Source organism: Miscanthus floridulus, chromosome 3 (genome assembly GCF_019320115.1).
Source record: "Miscanthus floridulus cultivar M001 chromosome 3, ASM1932011v1, whole genome shotgun sequence".
NCBI classification, from domain to species: domain Eukaryota; kingdom Viridiplantae; phylum Streptophyta; class Magnoliopsida; order Poales; family Poaceae; genus Miscanthus; species Miscanthus floridulus.
In genome coordinates, this window is record NC_089582.1 from 117,964,591 (window position 1) to 117,983,656 (window position 19,066).

The 19,066-nt window shown below is 51.5% G+C and overlaps 2 protein-coding genes and 1 pseudogene across 2 annotated transcripts; 2 read left to right on the forward strand and 1 right to left on the reverse strand.

Moving 5' to 3' along the window:
• The first annotated feature begins 1,994 nt into the window (after positions 1 to 1,994).
• On the forward strand, positions 1,995 to 5,732 carry LOC136542178 (endoglucanase 23-like). The gene is made up of 5 exons (XM_066534499.1): positions 1,995 to 2,687; positions 2,791 to 3,090; positions 4,405 to 4,566; positions 4,669 to 4,944; positions 5,061 to 5,732. The coding sequence occupies exons 1-5, from the start codon at positions 2,208 to 2,210 to the stop codon at positions 5,403 to 5,405; spliced, it is 1,563 nt and encodes a 520-aa protein (XP_066390596.1). The 5' UTR covers positions 1,995 to 2,207; the 3' UTR covers positions 5,406 to 5,732.
• A 3,570-nt stretch (positions 5,733 to 9,302) lies between these two features.
• On the reverse strand, positions 9,303 to 11,052 carry LOC136544269 (uncharacterized). The gene is made up of 2 exons (XM_066536488.1): positions 10,888 to 11,052; positions 9,303 to 10,727 (listed from the first exon to the last, which is right to left on the reverse strand). Exons 1-2 carry the CDS (start codon positions 11,050 to 11,052, stop codon positions 9,303 to 9,305), a joined length of 1,590 nt encoding a protein of 529 aa, XP_066392585.1.
• Positions 11,053 to 16,888: 5,836 nt separating this feature from the next.
• LOC136544270 (cytochrome P450 71A1-like) lies at positions 16,889 to 18,484 on the forward strand (annotated as a pseudogene).
• Positions 18,485 to 19,066: the final 582 nt, after the last annotated feature.

Genomic DNA, 19,066 nt, shown 5'->3' on the forward strand with positions numbered 1-19,066 from the left:
TCTAAATGAATAATTAGCCAAAAATACAAACAATCATGCTATATATGTTGGATGCTCAAAATTGAGTGGGTGTTGGCATCAGTTATACTAGCGTTTTTAGACCACAAGTGCATGGTGGTGGTGTAGTTATTTCCTAAGAAGTATTCCAAAATTTAATATCAATCTTGAGGAGCAAGTATATTTCTAATAGGCAAAGCTAAGGGGCAGTTTGGTCCCCAGCCAACTCCTGCCACAACAGTTGTGGCGTCGTCAAAGCTTAGGCGGAGAAAACGGCCGCCACAACCGTGACGTGTTTATCAACTACAAAAGCCCATGGCAGCCACATCTAAAGTTTAAACCAAGCAGTAGCCTTTTACTCGTGGCACGCCGTAGGTGAGGCTGGCAAGACGATGTGGTGGGGAGCCAAACATTCCCTAAGTATTAACAAATCAACATGTTAGGAAACCACAATCTATTGAACTAATGCGATGAAGATTAAAACTAATGACGAGTCGACTCAAGTGCTTGAGCTAACAATTATGAGAGAGTGCTCATATCTAGGATATCGGGTTCGTTGCCAGCAAACATCACAAGGCAACGGTAAACGATAGGTAATGGTTAACAACCATAGTTACATGAGAACATTTGGAAGGAGGCTCTATCATTGTGCTTAAGTTAATTCTTCTCTTCTCCATCGAAACCCTAGGGCTCTCCCAACCGCGTGTTAACCTAATTTACGTGCACTGTGACAATAACTGTGGCCCGACAGTTGCTCCATTTTTCCTCTCACAAGATTGACACCACGTCTTCATTCTTCTCTTCTGCATCGAAACCCTCGGGCTCTCCCAAACACATGTCCTCTGTCCTTTAGCAAAAGTAGGCTCTATACTGCGCAACGCCATAATAGACCTGAGCAGGATAGGCCCAACCCGCACATCTTACTGGGCCATGAAATATGTTGACTTCCACCCCTTTGGCTTCCCTAGGCTCCCTTTTTGACATCCACGTAACATCGTCTTTTCCCCTTTTGCAAAAAAAGTGCCCAAATATGTTGATTTTGGCAATTTGGAAACACGATTTGCAGAACACAATTATTAGCACTAGTGGCATAAACCATATCAAATGATTGTATGAAATACTTAAAAATGAAGTAAAAATGCTACAATAAGTAACACGGGTGGATAAGTTCCACTACAAGAAATCCTACCAACTGACCTATGCTTAGTTTGTAGTAATTTCAATTTGATAAGTTTTTTATATATGTATATTTGTCTCACCTAATGTTAGCTTTCTTAATTTAAGATTTGGGCTTTTCTAAAAGTGTCGTACACAATAAAACCCTTAAAAACAGCACTACTATATGCACCATTCATGTTTTTGCTCAAACAAAGTTCACATATAGTGCATCTAACATGAGCCAAGACTTGACAAAAAAGACACACTCTCCTTCATATGTTAGGCTAAAACAATAATACTACATGGAAATTACAAGGGCTACAACTTAGTCCAACCAATCGAGTTTCAACCCAAGGCTGGCTTCCCTTTTTAAAAGTTAGACCAATAAGAAAACATAAACCACAATTATATTTGAAAATCATTGAATGAAAGCCCAATCTGTACTGATCCCATGTTTGAACAATGCCAGTTTTAGGATCTAACCAGGATGGTCCTACGTACGTGGACTAGTGGCCTAGTTCTTCCATCCGCTATCTTAACCGCTGCATGTGACCACATCGTGGCCCGTAGCTGCTGGTTGCCCGTGTAGGCCATCAAGAAACCCTGAAGAATCCTTTGGCCTCACCTCTTGTTACCACCACTCCCGTGACCCCAGCCTTTGTCCTTTAACTATCCCACACATTCCCTACCATAAATCCAAGAAAACCCCAGACCCTGAAAATACACACCATCCCTGCAACCATGTATATATATTGATGGCACTCATCACCAGCGGTTTCTACTTAACACATCGAGTGAAATGTGAATGAATGGCCCGGACCACGTCAATTTGTTGTGTGTTTGCAGTACTTGTGTACATCAGTACATGCAATCCACCAATGCTGAAGTTACCAGTGCCATGGATAAAAGGGCAGTGTATAACAGTTTTTGTCAGTAGGAAGCATGTGCATTTTGACATGTTGCTGCCTATAAATACGCGCCGAAACACCAAAGATGCGCTGCAGGTGACAGTGAGCTAGTGCGAGTGAGTAGAAGCAGCAAGCTGGAAAAAAATGGCGCCTTGCTCTGCTCCTCGTTCGTCTCCCGTCCACCATTTATGTGTGCACATCCTACTAGCGTACTTGCTCGCGGCGCGGTGGCTCGTGCCATCCTGCTCGGCTTCCTTCTTCCGCGTCCCTTGGGCCGCCGGGCGGCACGACTACCGTGACGCGCTGGCCAAGTCCATCCTCTTCTTCGAGGGCCAGCGGTCGGGGCGGCTGCCGCCGGGCCAGCGCGCGTCGTGGCGCGGGGACTCCGGCGTGTCGGACGGCGCCGCGGCCGGGGTCGACCTGGAGGGCGGGTACTACGACGCCGGGGACAACGTCAAGTTCGGCTTCCCCATGGCGTTCACCACCACCATGCTGGCCTGGAGCGTCATCGAGTTCGGCGACTCCATGCCGCGCGACGGGCGCCGCCACGCCGCCGCCGCCGTCCGCTGGGCCACCGATTACCTCCTCAAGGCGCTCTCCCACCCCGGCGTCATCTTTCTGCAGGCAAGCGCGCGGCATTGTTGTTGTGCACTGCCAGTCTGCCACGTTCTTTCATGTCGTCGCAGCAATGCAGGGTCGCTGAAAGTGCTGTGCACGGGCAATGCAGGTGGGCGATCCGTGGAAGGATCACGACTGCTGGGAGAGGCCGGAGGACATGGACACGGATCGCACGGTGTACAACGTTAGCGCGGGGCGGCCGGGCTCGGACATCGCGGGGGAGACGGCGGCGGCATTGGCGGCGGCGTCCATGGTGTTCCGAGATGCCGACCCGGCGTACGCCGAGACGCTGCTCACGAGCGCGAGAAAGGCGTTCGAGTTCGCGGACACGTACAAGGGCGCGTACAGCGACGACCCTGACCTCAGGGCAGGGGGCTGCCCGTTCTACTGCGACTTCAATGGCTACCAGGTCAGATGCTTTGTCTCGTTTCCTTGCCTCTGTGAGCAGATGGCGACATGACCTCTGCACCTCTGCCTCGACACAGCAACACACAAAATAAGCTTACACTGTGTTGCGGTTGCAATAGCGTTGGTTGGAAATATGTGCTACTCTCTCCCGCCAAGAAAACATGTTGTAAAAATAGTTAATGTTTGATTAAATTTCTAGCGAATGTTATTCACATTTATAACTTTAAATTAATTTAATAAGAAATATATTTCATAATTAATCTAATGATATCTATTTGATATCATAAATATTGATATGTTTTAGCTATAATTAATCAAACTTAAGATACTAAACCATGACATTGTGCTAGAATTGTAGGTTTTTCTAGACGGAGGGAGTAGTTCATAGTCCACCAGACAATTTGTATCTGTCTGTAAGCACTAACCATGCATATTATTTGATAAAAAAAAACGAACAGCAAAAAATGTTTATGGGCCAAAAATGCCTACTATTGGTCCCCACCTATCCAAACATGCTCTTAAGAACAGTAATGTCAGCGAAATAGCTAAAACAGAGACAGACTCGAACACCACTAACTGTCGTTTTCAATGAAACAACAAGCTTTGAAGTTTCTATTCATGAATTTCTGGCGCTCCAACCTCTAGCAATTTGGGCTGATTCCTGTCTGACACGCACTACATATTGCTCATGTATTATGTATTTATGTGTTGGCCCAAAGGAAAGGTGTAGAACATCATAAGCGATTGATAGCTCGAAATGAGTGTTTGGTTCGAGGAACCATACTTTCATAGATGAGTTGTGCATCATGAATCCACTTCATGAGTTTTTTGGTGCTCAAATTGTCATGTTTATACGAATTATTTGTTAGCGAGGGATAGAGTGCTCGTGGATGAATCAAAATTCTATTCCACAAGCCAAATAAAAAAATGAGGGGCAGAAAATGACAAATGACCCTATTCCTGAAACTAAACACACACTATGAGTGGCAACAGAGCATATATCAACAAAAAGTTGAGTTTCCACTTGCTGACACCCAAACATACAACACATAATGGCAGAGTGTACCTAGTGTGGGCCGACATGCAACATTTCATCAAAACCTATGCTCATGTAAAATCGATGAGAATTGAAGGCTGCTTCCACATATTCCACTGTTAGAACATTCAGAGCTTTTTTTTTTTTTTGAACACGCAAAAGTTTTGTGCGCCAATTTTTACAGAAGAAGAGGCTTAATATAAGCCGAGAAAAATCAGAACCACCGAAGTTCAGAACTGATCAAGCTAATGGCTTAAAGCGTACTGAAATCCTTGGCAGGATGAGCTGCTGTGGGGGGCAGCATGGCTACGGAGAGCCTCCAAGGATGACACATTCCTCCAGTACATTCAGAACAATGGCAAGACCCTGGGTGCAGAAGACAGCAGTAACGAGTTCGGGTGGGACAACAAGCATGCCGGCCTCAACGTCCTTGTTTCCAAGGTTACGGGCTGCTTCCATCCATCTCCTTCGATCACTGAATGCAAATTATGCTGAAAAATATCAGCAGTGCAGACTTGATTGGTGCAAGAAAAATGTTTGCAGGAGTTCATTGAAGGCGATGCGCTATCTTTGCAGTCCTACAAGGAGTTTGCAGACAGCTTCATATGCACGCTCATTCCAGAGTCGTCTTCACCGCATATCACGTACACCCCTGGGGGCATGATCTACAAGCCTGGAGGCAGCAACATGCAGCATGTCACCTCCATCTCCTTCCTGCTCCTAACTTACGCCAAGTACCTCTCCAAATCCTCTCATACTGTCAACTGTGGAGACGTCTCAGTTGGCCCTGTAACTCTTCGGCTTCAAGCCAAAAAGCAGGTACTGTAATATCTCTGACATTTTTCACCATACATGCCTTACACGGTGACATCCAGTCTAGTGAAACTGACAAATTGCCCTCTGAACATTTCGAATTTATCCATACATATCTGCAGGTTGATTACCTGTTAGGAGACAATCCAATGAAAATGTCGTATATGATCGGGTACGGTGACCGGTACCCTCAGCGGATCCATCACCGGGCATCGTCGTTGCCCTCGATCAAGGACCATCCTCAACGGATGGCGTGCAAAGAAGGCACGCCATACTTCAATTCATCTAGCGCGAACCCTAACCTGTTGATCGGCGCAGTGGTCGGCGGGCCGGGGGAGGATGATGCTTATGAGGATGACCGTGCAGATTTCAGGAAATCTGAGCCCACCACCTACATCAATGCTCCGTTGGTAGGAGTGCTTGCATACTTTGTTGGCAATCCTAATCCTGGCCATACCAGACATTGAGCATCACAAACTCTGAATCTTGGTATGTATATATTTATATATAAAGATCGAGTGGGTGTCAGTGGATGAAGTTATAGATAGGTGCAAGTGAGACAAAGTAGGATCGATGCAACTACTATCATAGGAGTGGAATTTATGCGATAAAGAGAGTTTGTCGTGCATGGAATTTTTCGTTTTTGTTGTTGGGTTTGCACTGAATTTGTTTGTGCAAGTGGCATTTTTACTGTACTAGTATAGTCATGGGTGAAAAATATTGTACTTTGGTTTCTAATTTGAAAGGTTCTAATGGAACTCATAGCTTGAAAATCTAAATTTCATATGGAAGAATCATGGTGTCCTGAAACTGCGCAGATAAATGCTGATAATTTGTAGAGCGCAGCCTCCGTTGCTCAGGTTAAAGGACATCACAGCTCTTCCCTCTTGGACCTCAGAGGCTGAGACAAAAGAAGTGCTCGCCATCACCATGTGTGCATATATTGCCAAAACACGATAACAAGAGCGGTTTCATATTTCAGAGTTCAGACCAGTCACGCAGCGTCAGTCTGAGATTTCAATGTCGAAGAATTTTCATAGATAAGTGTGCTCACCAGACAATCCATTTGATGAAGTCACATCTTTTTTGAGTTAAACTTCGGGGGGGTCAAAGAAATCCCCACCAGATGCCAGTAGAACCGGTTGGTGGAAGGGGGCAAGCCCTCCAAGTTACAAAGTCTTACAAAGATTCGAGTAAATGGAACGATCACATGTCAAAGGTGTTTCTCCATTTGGCGGCCAGGGAAGCATTCTTCCTCGGTATGCGGCAGACCCAGGAGCGTGTTGACTCCTTGCAAGCAGCCACAAGACGACCCACGCTTTGTTCCAAACCTCTGAAGACCACCTCGTTGCGGTGTTTCCAAATTTCCCAGCAGCATAGGATGATGATGGGGTGGGCAACGTCAAGATGAATCCTCGGTGGCATGAGCGATTCCCATAGCTGTGTCACCGGAGCTATCCCTTCCGGCGCCCAGCCTATAGCATGCCAGAAGGTAGTAACGAAGCTGCAACCTGAAAAAATATGGTCTGCCGACTCGTCCGCAGCCCCCACAAATCTCACAGGTAGCATGTTGAAGTAGGTTCTTGCGAACGAGGCAGGTTTTGCAGTTGATCCTGTTCTTTGTGAGTAGCCAGGCGAAGAGCTTTACCCTTGGCGGCGCGAACGAGTGCCAGACTGACATGCCCCGTTGCCGCCGGCAATCGCCGCCGACGTGAGGAGTCCAGGAAGCACCGAGAGATGAGGAAACGGGAAGAGGAATCTTCCTCTTTCACCGATCTTAGATTTCAGAAATTCGATGAGTCTTACAGCAACACAACGCACGCTTAAAACATACCCCTTGGCCTATGGCCCACATGTCATACTCTATCTATTACATAACTGCTAGAATCCGTCTTCTGGCTTCCTTCACGACTTCCTTGGTTTACGCCTTCTTCAACTCACGGTGTACCAGGTCTGACATCTCCTCCCGCCGAAGATGATGCTTGACCCCAAGCAGGTGCATGCGGAAACCGTTGACGAAGAACGTTGTAGTCTTCCCAGGTTGTTGAGGTCGGTGGCAGACCTGTCCACTGAATGAGCACCTGTGGAATAGCGGCATTCCCGCGCTTGACCAATCGGCGCTCAAGTACCTTCCCAGGCAGGGCCGCCGTGGCCTCAATATCAGTAGTAAATGGAAGCTCAGAGAAAACTGGTGTATACGCTGCAACAAAAGGTTTAAGCTGTGAAACATGAAATACATCATGAATCTTACTGTCGTCTAGAAGTTTCAGGCGATAGGCCACCCGCCCAATGCGTTCAGTAACCAGATAGGGCCCGAAATACTTGTAGGACAGTTTAGGGAATGGCCACGGAACTCTGTGTGTACGGTTGCAGCTTCAAGAGTACTTGGTCACCCACTTGGAACTCAAGGTCAGTACGATGTTTGTCAGCCATCACCTTGATCCTGTTCTGTGCCCGTGCCAAATTCTCCTTGAGGGCCTTCAAATGGAGTTCCCTGTTCTCTACCAGTTCAGCTACTATGACTGGTGTTGTCTGTTGTATAATAGGAGCAGCTCCAACCTTTGGATCATAGCCATATAAAGCCTTGAATGGAGAACATCCAAGAGAAGTATGGTAAGTACAATTATACCACAGCTGTGCTAAAGATAGCCAAGAGTGCCAGGTTTTGGGTGAGTCTTGGACAGCACACCGCAGGTACAGTTCAAGACACTGATTGACTCTCTCAGTCTGTCCATCACTCTGGGGATGGTAAGCAGTGCTAAGCTGGAGGTTGACTCGGCAAAGTGAGTCTTGAGTCGCTGGTATGTTGCTTTAGTACCTGAGTGACCTCCAATAGCGCTAGAATGGAAAGCTGCTATAATCTTTGTCTGTAAGGCTGAGTTTTGAGCAATCCAGAGCTTGTTCTTGTACCTGATGACACCATTGTCCAAGCTGTACCCTACCATATCAGGGCTGTGAATAGCCAGTTGGGTCAGCAGCTTCTGGGCCCTTGGATCAGTTGCATAAGAATGAAGTACTTCCTGCAACCAATCAGGTTTGACCATAGAAACAGCCTGTAAGGTGTGGAGGTGAGCCACCCTGGATAGGGCATCGGCTGCCAAGTTGTCCTTCCCTTTTTTATAAACAATTCTAAACTGCAGCCCCATCAGTCTGGTCATGGCATTCCTTTGCATATCAGAATGCAGGTTCTGTTCCTGGAGATAAGCTAAGGACTTGTGGTCTGTCAAAATAACAAATTCTTGTCTTTGTAGATAGTGTCTCCATCTTTCAACTGCCATAATCAATGCCAAGAACTCTTTCTCATAAATGGAGAGATGTTTGTGCTTTTCCCCCAAGGCTTTGCTAAGAAAAGCAATTGGTTGTCCCTTTTGCATCAAAACTGCCCCAATACCATCTGCACAAGCATCTGTTTCCACAGTGAATGGTTCTTGGAAATTGGGTAGGGTGAGAACTAGAGTATGGGACATAGCAATCTTTAACTCATCAAATGCTGTCTGTGCATTTGGATTCCACTGGAACTGCTTGTGCCTTAATAGATTGGTCAGTGGTTTTGCAATGATGCCATAACCCTTCACAAACTTTCTATAATATCCTGTTAACCCCAGAAAGGCTCTCAGTTCTGTAAAAGTTGTTGGTGTGGGCCAGTGAACCATAGCTGCTGTCTTCTAAGGATCAGTGGCTACCCCATCAGCTGATATAATGTGGCCCAAGTATTCCAACTGGCTTTGAGCAAAGGAGCATTTGGACTGCTTCAAATAAAGCTGATTGGCCAACAGTGTCTGGAGAACCAGCTGTAAATGTGTCTGGTGTTCTTGTAAGGATTTGCTATATATGAGAATATCATCTAAGAACACTAGGACAAATTGCCTCAGAAAAGGTTGAAGAACTTGGTTCATGATGCACTGGAAAGTGGCTGGTGCATTAGTGAGCCCAAATGGCATTACCTTGAACTGATAATGGCCCTGATGTGTTTTGAAAGCAGTCTTGTACTCATCTTCAGGTAACATTCTCACCTGGTGATACCCTGATCTCATGTCCAACTTAGTGAATATTTCTGCTCCAGACAACTCATCAAGAATCTCTTCAATAACTGGCATTGGAAATCTATTCTTAATAGTCATGTCATTCAACTTTCTGTAGTCCACACAAAAGCGCCAAGACCCATCTTTTTTTTTGACTAGGAGGACAGGGGAAGCAAAAGGGCTATGGCTGTGGGTGATTAACCCAGCCAGTAACAGTTTCTGGACCTGCTGTTCTATTTCAGTTTTGTGTTGAGGAGAATAGTGGTAAGGTCTGACATTGATAGGTATAGCTCCAGGGATGAGTGGGATGGAATGATCATAGCTCCGGGATGGTGGTAGTGTCTAGGGATCACTGAAAACTTGGCTATGTTGATCAAGAATGTGTTGTATAGATGGAGGTGGTTCGGCTGGTGGAAGGTTGGGTGGAGATAAGGTGGCATGGGTGGTTTTTACAATAACAAAAGCCCAACTGTTATTGCCTTTGGTGTCTTTGTATAACTTACTGGCCGATATGGGTTTGGCTTGCAAAGGAGGGGAGATAATGCCCTGGAGCTTAACTGGTTTGTTGTGGATGTGGAACTTGAGAGTTTTGTTGGACCAATCCACCTCCATAGGGCCTTGTTGCTTAAGCCAGTCATAGCCCAAGATGGCATCATAAGTAGTCATGTCCAAGACTATCATATCACAGCCTAGAGTATGCCCCTGAATATACCACTGTAAGTTCTTTACTTTGGCTGTAGTAGTCAACATGTCTCCATTAGCCAATCTGACTGTCCTTGTGGGAATTGTTACAGTATCTAACTTGGCCAATTTTACAAAGTTGGAACTGATGAAACTATGTGAACTGTCAGAATCTAACAAGGTAAGCATCACTTTATCTTGCACAAGGGCTTTGAGCTTCATAGAGTTGTCAGTATCCATACTAGAGAGTGCATTCAGAGATAAGTGATAGAAATCTTGTGCAAGAGTCTCTTCAATAGCTAGCTGATTCAGCATATCTTCTGTAATTTCCTCTTTGTTTGTGTCTAGATCATTGATAACCAAGGCATGAACTTGAGCCTTGTGACGTTTGGGACAAGTGTCTTGGTGGCCAGGTTCATATTTATCACCACAAGCAAAACACAGATTGTTAGCACGTCTGTAATCTCTCAACTGCCTAAGTCTTTGCAGATTGGCATTGTTGGTCTGAGGACTAGGAGTGTCCTGCTTCTGAAACTGTGGCTTGGGAGCAGTAGTGTTCTTGTTATATTTGGCCCTGGTTCTCTCTTGGGTTCTCTGCTGGATCTTGGCAATTAGAGCTGCCCTGTCAACTTTGAGTGGGACTTGGGGCTCTACCGCTGCTCTGATGTCATCCTTGAGACCGGCTACATAAGCTAAAGCAAAGAAAACCTCATCATAGTGGCTGTTGTGCATGGTAATGTTATATTGCAGTGCCTGAAACGCCAAAGTGTACTCTTCCACGGTACCACTTTGCTTGAGAGCTAGCAGATCAGTGATGGCTGTACGAAAATCATCTATCCCAAACTTGGACAGAACGACTGAACAGAATGCAGTCCAGGAGGGCCAAGTGCGACCCTGTTTGTAGGCTTGCCACCATTTGGCAGCATTGTCCTGTAAATGCATTGTGGCATATGTGACCTTCATCTCCTCTTCGGTCTTGTAGATTCTGAAGTAGTTATCACAGTTGTCCAGCCATATCTTGGGATGGTTGCCATCAAAAGTTGGAAATTGCATCTTGGGAAGTGCATGGTGATGTGTGGAATCCTTCTGGTGATGGCTCAGTCTTCACTACATAGTCTTTGTGAGCAAAGATGTTGTCAAAATGTGCCTCTTCCGCAGAGCCCAGCGAAATATTCTCTGATTGATGTAGTGCAGCCTCATTCTCCATCTGACGTAGTGTTAGCGAAGCCACTGCTTGTCCATTTGCCTGTACTTGCTTGGATATGAGTTTCTGCTCTGCCTTTGTTTCATCCACACTTTGCTTCAACTGCTGTTGGATCAGACTGATATCATTCATTTGTTTGAACACGAGGTCGAAATTGTCCATGACTTGCTCCCAGCGACTCTTTTCATCATCCGTGTTGGTCGACATGGCTTCGAGGATGAACTTGGTCTGAACCGAAGGCTTAGGAGGAGCCATCGTGAAGAAATTGAGATACCATGGACTGACTGGTGTAGTAACCGGTTTGGCCTCTGCCTCCCCAACAATCTACCACACCAGAACTGCAGACTACGCCTGGACGCACGGCACCACCAAGGAATTTTACGCGAGAACTTGTCCCGCAACCCGAGTGTGTGAGCGCGCCCCCGCCAACGCCACCGCAACCTAATCGAGTAAGAATGCTACGGAATTTTACACGGGAACTTATCCCGCAACCCTCGCAATCCTCGAATGAGTGCCAAAGTAACTCGTATCTGCCGCCGCCTCCAAATCGATGCCGAACTCTAGCCGAGGAAAGATGACGTAGGATTTGGTGGGTGGGAATTGGTGTGTTGTGGATGGGTGGAGATGGAAAATGCAGAGCTCAGGTGAAGTGTTGCCACTGCCGGAGCCGACCCAGTTCAACCCAAAGGAGGGACCTATGGTTCCTTCCGTCGAACACCTCGAGGGCGTTAACGGATATCCCCTGCCCACCGGAATTACGAACTGCAGATCAAGGCGCCCGGTCGTGTTTCGCACTAAGATGGACTGAGCAACTGCTGTGAGGTGGATTGAAGGTAGTAGGTTACCGGATGGAAGAAGTGGCGGCGCCGCTGCGAGGCAGCCGTCGCCGGATAACTAGCGCGAAGAAGAACTGCGGTCGCCCGTCGCCCCCCACGCTGAGGATACACCGTCTCTGATACCAACTGACATGCCCCGTTGCCGCCGGCAATCGCCGCCGACGTGAGGAGTCCAGGAAGCACCGAGAGATGAGGAAACGGGAAGAGGAATCTTCTTCTTTCACCGATCTTAGATTTCAGAAATTCGATGAGTCTTACAGCGACACAACGCACGCTTAAAACATACCCCTTGGCCTATGGCCCACATGTCATACTCTATCTATTACATAACTGCTAGAATCCGTCTTCTGGCTTCCTTCACGACTTCCTTGGTTTACGCCTTCTTCAACTCACGGTGTACCAGGTCTGACACAGACGAATTTGAAGGCGGGGGACGTCTGATCGCCCTGAGTGGACGCCTTGTAGATGAAGCTGGTCAGGAGCTTCCCGGCGGCATCCTAGAGTAGGCTAGATCTCTGGTCCGGGGCGTTGTCAAGCTCGACGTCCATTAGAAGCGTGTCGAGCAGCTGTAGATCGTCGGCGGCTTGGCTGGACAGTCGCCGTTGCAGCATGTTATGAAGGCCGCCATGGACGATGTCGCGCACGGATGTGGCTCGGCCGACAAAGTGACTGAAGAGCGCCGGCATTTTCGCCGCCAGCGGTTCGTCCGTGAGCCATGTGTCATGCCAAAAGGAGGTGTCTTCTCCGTTCCCCACCGAGACCGTCGTGATGTGTTGGTAGGCGGGAAGTAGATCGCGTATGGCCGCCCAGTGCGTGCCGGCCATGTCGCCCGTGAGGTCGGCGAGGTATAGCTGGCTGCGCGCCCACATAGCCCACGCCTAGCCTTGCGGGTGGTGTAGGCGATGTACCAACTGCAGAAGTAGACAGGCGTTATGGGTGTCCACTGTCCAGCCACTTGACGCCTAGACCCTCATCCTCATTGGCTTGATAGACCATCTCCCAGGCCACCAAACACTTCGCGCCGGTGGCCTTGTCCGTCCCGGACCACAGGAAGGCACGGCGGCGGGCGTCGATCGCGGCGACAACCACGGGGGGAGTAGCATGGCGCCCATGGCGTAGTTGGGGACTCCGGTGAGGACGGCGTTGACGAGGACCACTCTGCCCGCCATGGCCAGCAGCATGGCCTGCCAGCCCGCTAGGTACCGATCCACCTTGGCAATGAGCGGAGCGAACGCCGAAAGCGGGAGCTTGACATTGGAGAGCGGCAGTCCCAGGTAGGTTTGGGGAAAACTGCCGACGTTGCAGTTGAGAACGCCTAGGAAATCCTCGATGGCCCCCTCCGGCAAGTGCATCGACGTGATAGTGCTCTTGTCATAGTTGATCTTGAGGCCGGTCGCCGACGAGAACATGTCGAGGAGCTGTTTGAGCCTGGCAACACCTCGGGTCTCCGCCCTGAGGAGAATGATGGTGTCGTCGGCGTACTGGAGGACTGGGCATGGACCATCGGCCATTGGGTGTCGGACCGAGCCATCAAACTTGAGTAGCCGCTGTAGAACATCTGCCACCAGGAGGAATAGGTACGGGGACAAGGCGTTGCCCTGCCTCAGACCCCACCTACACTGTATCCACGGCCCCGGGACACCGTTGACAAGCACGGCCGACCTTGAGGTGGAGAGTAGCAGCCGCATCCACCTTCTCCATTTCTCTAGGAAGCCCCGGGCCTCCAGTATCTTCAATAAGCTGTCCCAGTTTACGGAGTCGAAAGCTTTTGCGAAGTCCAGTTTGATCACCAGCGTTAAGACGCGGCGTCTATGGCAGCGCTGCACCAATTCAGCCGCTAGAACGAAGTTTTCTAAGATGGACCTTCCCCGGATGAACCCCGTCTGGTCCACGTCGATGAGGCGGGAGATTTGTTGTTGGAGACGCGAGGTGAGCAGCTTGGTCAGGATCTTTACCGGGCAGTTCTGTAGCGATACCGGTTTGAAGGCTGACGGTGTGGCAGCAGCTTCCGTCTTTGGGATTAGCACGATGAGCGCGCGGTTGATGCGTTGTAGGTCAACCTGTTCGTCGTGGAACGCCCGGAGGAAGCGCATGACCGCCGGCTTAGCGGTCGACTAGGCGGCAGCGTAGAAGCCCGGGCCGACGCCGTCGGGGCCCGGTGCGCTGTCGGCGCACATTGCGCGGGCCGCGCTCCGGGCTTCTTCGTCCGTGAACGGGACCAGTAGGGGGCCCTGTTCTGCCCGTTGGTGGCCGTTGTAGAGGTGGTGAAGGTCGAACTCCCAGCTTATGTCCACCTCACCGCCTAGAATGGTGGAGTAGTAGGTGGTGAGCGCGGTCACCTTGTCGTCGTGGGCTACCAGCGTCGCGCCGTCGATCTGCAGAGCGCGAATTGCGTTCCGTCGAGACCGACAGGACGCTCTGACATGGAAGTAGCATGTGTTGGCATCGTCCTCGCGCAGGGCACGGAACTTGCCCCATTGCTTCCAATACAACGCCCTCTACGCCACGATGAGTCCCACCTTTTCCCTGCAAAGATTACGGAGGCGTCGTTCTCCGGCCGACAGAGCTCGAGTTTCCTCGAACACGTCCAGCATTAGTATAATGAAAGAGGCGTTATGGTAATCAAATGGCCACGAGAAGTGTTTGCGGGACCAGGTCTTGGCGGCATGCTGGAAGGCCTTGATCCGCGCGACGAGCTCGCCGGCCGGTTCGTTCGTGACCCAAGCGTTAGACCAAGCGGGTGTGGTGGAGGGGAGGAAGCCTGGGCATTTTAGCCAGGCATTTTCAAAGCAGAACCGACGTGATTTTGGAATGGAAGTTGGGAGGTTGAGGATTAGAGGTATGTGGTCGGAGGTGGATCCAATGCGCGAGGTGAGGCAGGCATTGGGGAAGACGGCAGCGAGGGCGTTGTTGATGAACGCACGGTCTAGCCTCGCCAAGGTCGGGGAGTCTCTCTTGCTGGACCAAGTGTATAGACGGTCAAGGAGTGGTAGCTCGATCAGAGAGAGCCCGTCGACCGCGCTATTGAACTTGTCCGCCAGCCTCCAATCAAAGTTGACAGTGTTCTTGTCCACTGTTGACCTAGTCAGGTTGAAGTCACCGATGGCCAACCAGTTGGAGTCCGCAGGCTGTGCAATAGACGTTCAATGTCGCGGTGATCGGAGGGAGCATAGACGTTCGTAACGGTGAAGATATGGTTGGAAGAGGTCGAGGTGAATGACACGGTAAGGCAGTGGTCGGTCTGGGAGACCACCTTAGCTAAGACCAAATCCGGATTCCAGGCCGTGACGATGCCACCGCGGGAGCCATCGGCCGGAGAGTAGACAAAGGAGCTCAGGTAAGCCGGGAGGAAGGCCTTTGCTTTTGGTCGAGTCAATTGTGTGTAGTTTGGATTCCTGAATGCACACAATGTGAGGGCGAGAGATGGAGATGGTGTCGCGCACCGCGTCGCATTTTTTCGGAAGGCCAAGGCCACGGACGTTCCAAGATAACAGGGTATAGTTAAAGCGCTATTGATTCATTAATCTAAGATTACACCAGATGGAGTCGAGGAACAAGGCGGAAAAGCATCGAAACATAAAATGGTGGAGTTGCTACGGCAGCCCACCTTCACGGACGCAGCCGGAGAGGATGGAGAAAACGTCCTGCACGCGGACAGGCTAGTTGTTGCCAGTGACGTTGAACAACTAAAGGAGCGCAGAGCTAAGTAGCTGACCCCGGAGCGAACGCAGGCCCCGGGCCGAGGCGGTTGATAGCAAGGAGCCCTCATGGAACCGTGGCAGTGCCCGACGCCGCGACCGCCACATACCGGCGCCCGCTGCAGGAGAGGCCAGCAGCCCTGGCAAGGCGCCCAAGGTCAAGCGCCCCGATGGGGTTCTTCCTCTTGAGCAGCTTGCGTCCTGCCACCTGCTCCTTGAGGGAGGCAGAGCAGGCAACCAAGCTCTCGCGCAGAGCCTTGCGCTGAATGGCCTTGGCTGCGACAGGGACGAACACCGCGGACTCCTTCTCGGCGAGGCGGACACTGCTGCGCTGTGGAGCCGCCTAGGGCGGCGCCCCCTCGGTGCCCTGCCTGCCGCCGGGCGTTACGGGCTGCCACCAGTGCACGCCGGGCTACCAACTAGGGTTGGCGGTGGCGGCGCCGGGAGCTGGTCGTCGTCGTCATACCACGGAAGAGCGAGGAGCGGGCAGCTGACGAAGGCGGGACGGGGAGTGTCAGTTTGAAAACAAGCGGGGAATGGAATGATGATGGGGAGGCGCGGGAGAAGGGAGCGGCTTTACGAACCGGAAAAAAGTAACCGCCGACGCCAGAGAAAGGCCCAAGGCCGTCGAAGGCCCAGCCCGGCTGGCCCACCACGGCCCCATGGAGCACCGGCCCAAAAGGAGGTGCAGGCCCGTGAAGACCAGGGTGGGTGATCCCGCCGCCGTTCGCGCCACCGGGTGGGCGCGGGAAGAAGGGGCGGAGGTTCCCCAGCTCATTGAGCTGCTCCTCCCGCAGCCAAATCCGCAACACCTCGATGGTGAAGGCGATCCCAGCGACTCGCCCCGAGCACCCCGACCTGGGTTCCTGACGTAAAGGTCGTTGTGGATCCCAGTCGCGGTGTGCCTGGCCACCACAACCCGGAGCACGGAGTGGTCGTCGCCGAGGCAAGCTGGGTCAATGTCGATGACGGTACCCAGTTTTCGGAAGCCGGCCGGGATCCCCTCCAGGTCCCAGTGCTCCTCCCGGAAGTCGACAGCCGAGACCGCCATGAGCCATTTCTGCTCGATGGTGAAGCGGTTGGACGTCTCCTCCGCGCGCTCCAAGGTGAGACGAGCGCCGTCGTGAGTGATGGGGCTGAGGCCCGTCACCGCGTCGCCGTCACCGCGGGAGCCGAAGCGCAGCATCATGTTGCCCCGGGAGGAGGCGTGCTCCGTGAAGTGGACCGTGGGCGCACAAATCGAGAAATGGTATGAAGTCACATCTGAGTAGATACAGATAGGAAACAAACGAAAATTGGAGTTATTTTTCCGCAGCCACCAACAGGACTACAACTCTACAAGAGATGGGGAGAAATTCAACACTTCAGCTGGTAATCACCAAGGGAAAGAATCGTTAACGTCGCTATGATTGCTATATAACATGACCAAGAGAAACTGAGAAACCCAATCTTTTCTTCATCAGTACTAGTAGTCATCACTCAGCAGACTGCAGTGCAGAGCAGGACAAGATGTTTCCTTACGTACTCGCGGCCGCCGGCGTGCTTATCGTCTTCCTCTATGCCGTCAAGAACCGTCGAGGCAGCAAGCTCCCGCCATCACCTCCGTCGCTGCCGCTGATCGGTCACCTCCACCTCATCGGCCGCCTCGCGCACCGCTCCCTGCGCAAGCTGCAAATTCGCTACGGCGGGAGCGGTGGCCTCCTCTACCTGCAGCTCGGGCGCAGGCGGACCTTGGTGGTGTCCACTGCCGCGGCGGCAGCGGATTTGTTCAGGAACCACGACCTCGCCTTCGCCTCCCGCCCGCACAGCGTGTCAGGTGACAAGATGATGTATGGCTGCAGCAACGTGTCGTTCGCGCCATATGGCGGGCACTGGCGCCGGGGCAAGAAGATCGCCACGGTCCACCTCCTCTCCCAGCGCCGCGTGGAGTCGTTCGCGCCTGTGCGGGCCGCCGAGGCGGCAGCGCTGGTCGCACGTACCCGCCGTGCCGCGGAGGCGGGGGAGGCCGTGGAGCTGAGGGAGCTCCTGTACGGCTACACCAACGCGGTGGTCACCCGCGCGGCCACCGGTGCCGCCGGGGCAACAGCAGAGAGGCTGAAACAGCTGTTGGGGAACTCCGCGGCGCTGATGGTGGGCTTCCAACCGGAGTACGTGCTGCCGGACGCGCCGGCGAGGTTTGTGAGATGGGCGACGGGCCTTGATAAGAAGCTCGACGACATGGCCGAGGCGTGGGACAAGTTCCTGTCCGAGATAGTGGCCGCACACAAGGAGCCGGGTGACGATGCAGGGGAGGAGGATGGGGACTTCTTGGATGCCTTGCTTCGGCTGAGGGAAGAAGGCGCCGATGGGCTCGAGCTCACAGACGATCGCATCAAAGCTACCATCGAGGATATCTTCGAGAAATTCTCTTCTAGTATCTCATCAAGAAATGTTTACTGCCAATAATCCAATACTGTTCCTCTCATCCGTGCTCGATTATTGCGTCTGCAGGACATGATAGCCGCTGCAACTGAAACATCATCTCAAACGCTGGAATGGACCATGGCAGAACTCATCGCCAACCCGCGGGTGCTGGGCAAGCTCCAAGACGAGATAGCGCGAGTCGTCAACGCCGACCAGCCGGCCATCTCTGAACCCGACCTAGCAGAATGGAATATCTGAAGGCAGTGTTCAAAGAGGTGCTTCGGCTCCACGCACCAGCGCCGCTCCTCGTCCCGCACGAATCAACAACGCCTGCGGTCGTGCAGGGCTACGAGATCCCGGCCAAGACGGCGCTCTTCGTCAACGTGTGGGCCATCGGGCGGGACCCCGCTGTGTGGGACGCACCGGACGAGTTCCGCCCGGAGCGGTTCATGGGCGGCAGTCCCTCGGTGGACTTCAGAGGGACCGACTACCAGCTCATCCCGTTCGGCGCCGGCCGGAGGATCTGCCCCGGCATCAACTTCGCGCTGCCGGTCTTGGAGCTCGCGCTCGTCAGCCTCCTGCGCCACTTCGAGTGGGCCCGCCGGCATGCGCCCGCCGGACCTCGACAAGGGCGAGGCGCCGGGGCTGACGACGCCACGGCCAGGGGGGACTGCCGCGCTTACAGCCCCTTGGCGAGCCTAATTTTTTTATTAGGCAATTTTTTTTTTTTTTTTTTTTTTTTGCTGTGGGACATCGCGAAAACAACAAAACAAATTGGCTGCAACACACCGCCAATACTTGCTTTTGCTGAGTACCATTATGAAATCGTGAATTATTGCCAGTGGACACCGCCTCCATTAAAATAAAGAAAAACAACAATCAGGAGATAGAAAGCACAGTAAAGAGACGTTTTTACCCCTGCCGGCCTGAGTCCTATCATTTAGGTGGTCCGGTTGGACCAGCTCGGCTCGGCCCCGGTCGTCTTCTTCCTTTCCCCGTTCTCATTCTCGTCAGTCTCTCTCCCCATCCTCATTCCCCATCTCGACGAACTCTAGCTTCGAGCCATGGCATCGAGCTCGCATTCCACACCGTTCGGCGCGCCGCACCCAGCTTCGCTGTCGCTCGACCCCTACAGAGACCAAGCTGGATTCTTGCCCTTGGTTCATTGCCACAAGTGCGGAACCGTTTTCATCGAGCGCGTGTCGCAGAAGCCTGGCAACAAGGGGAAGAGGTTTTATAAGTATCCACTGCTTGAGCATGTAAGTGGTCGTTGACTTCTGATCT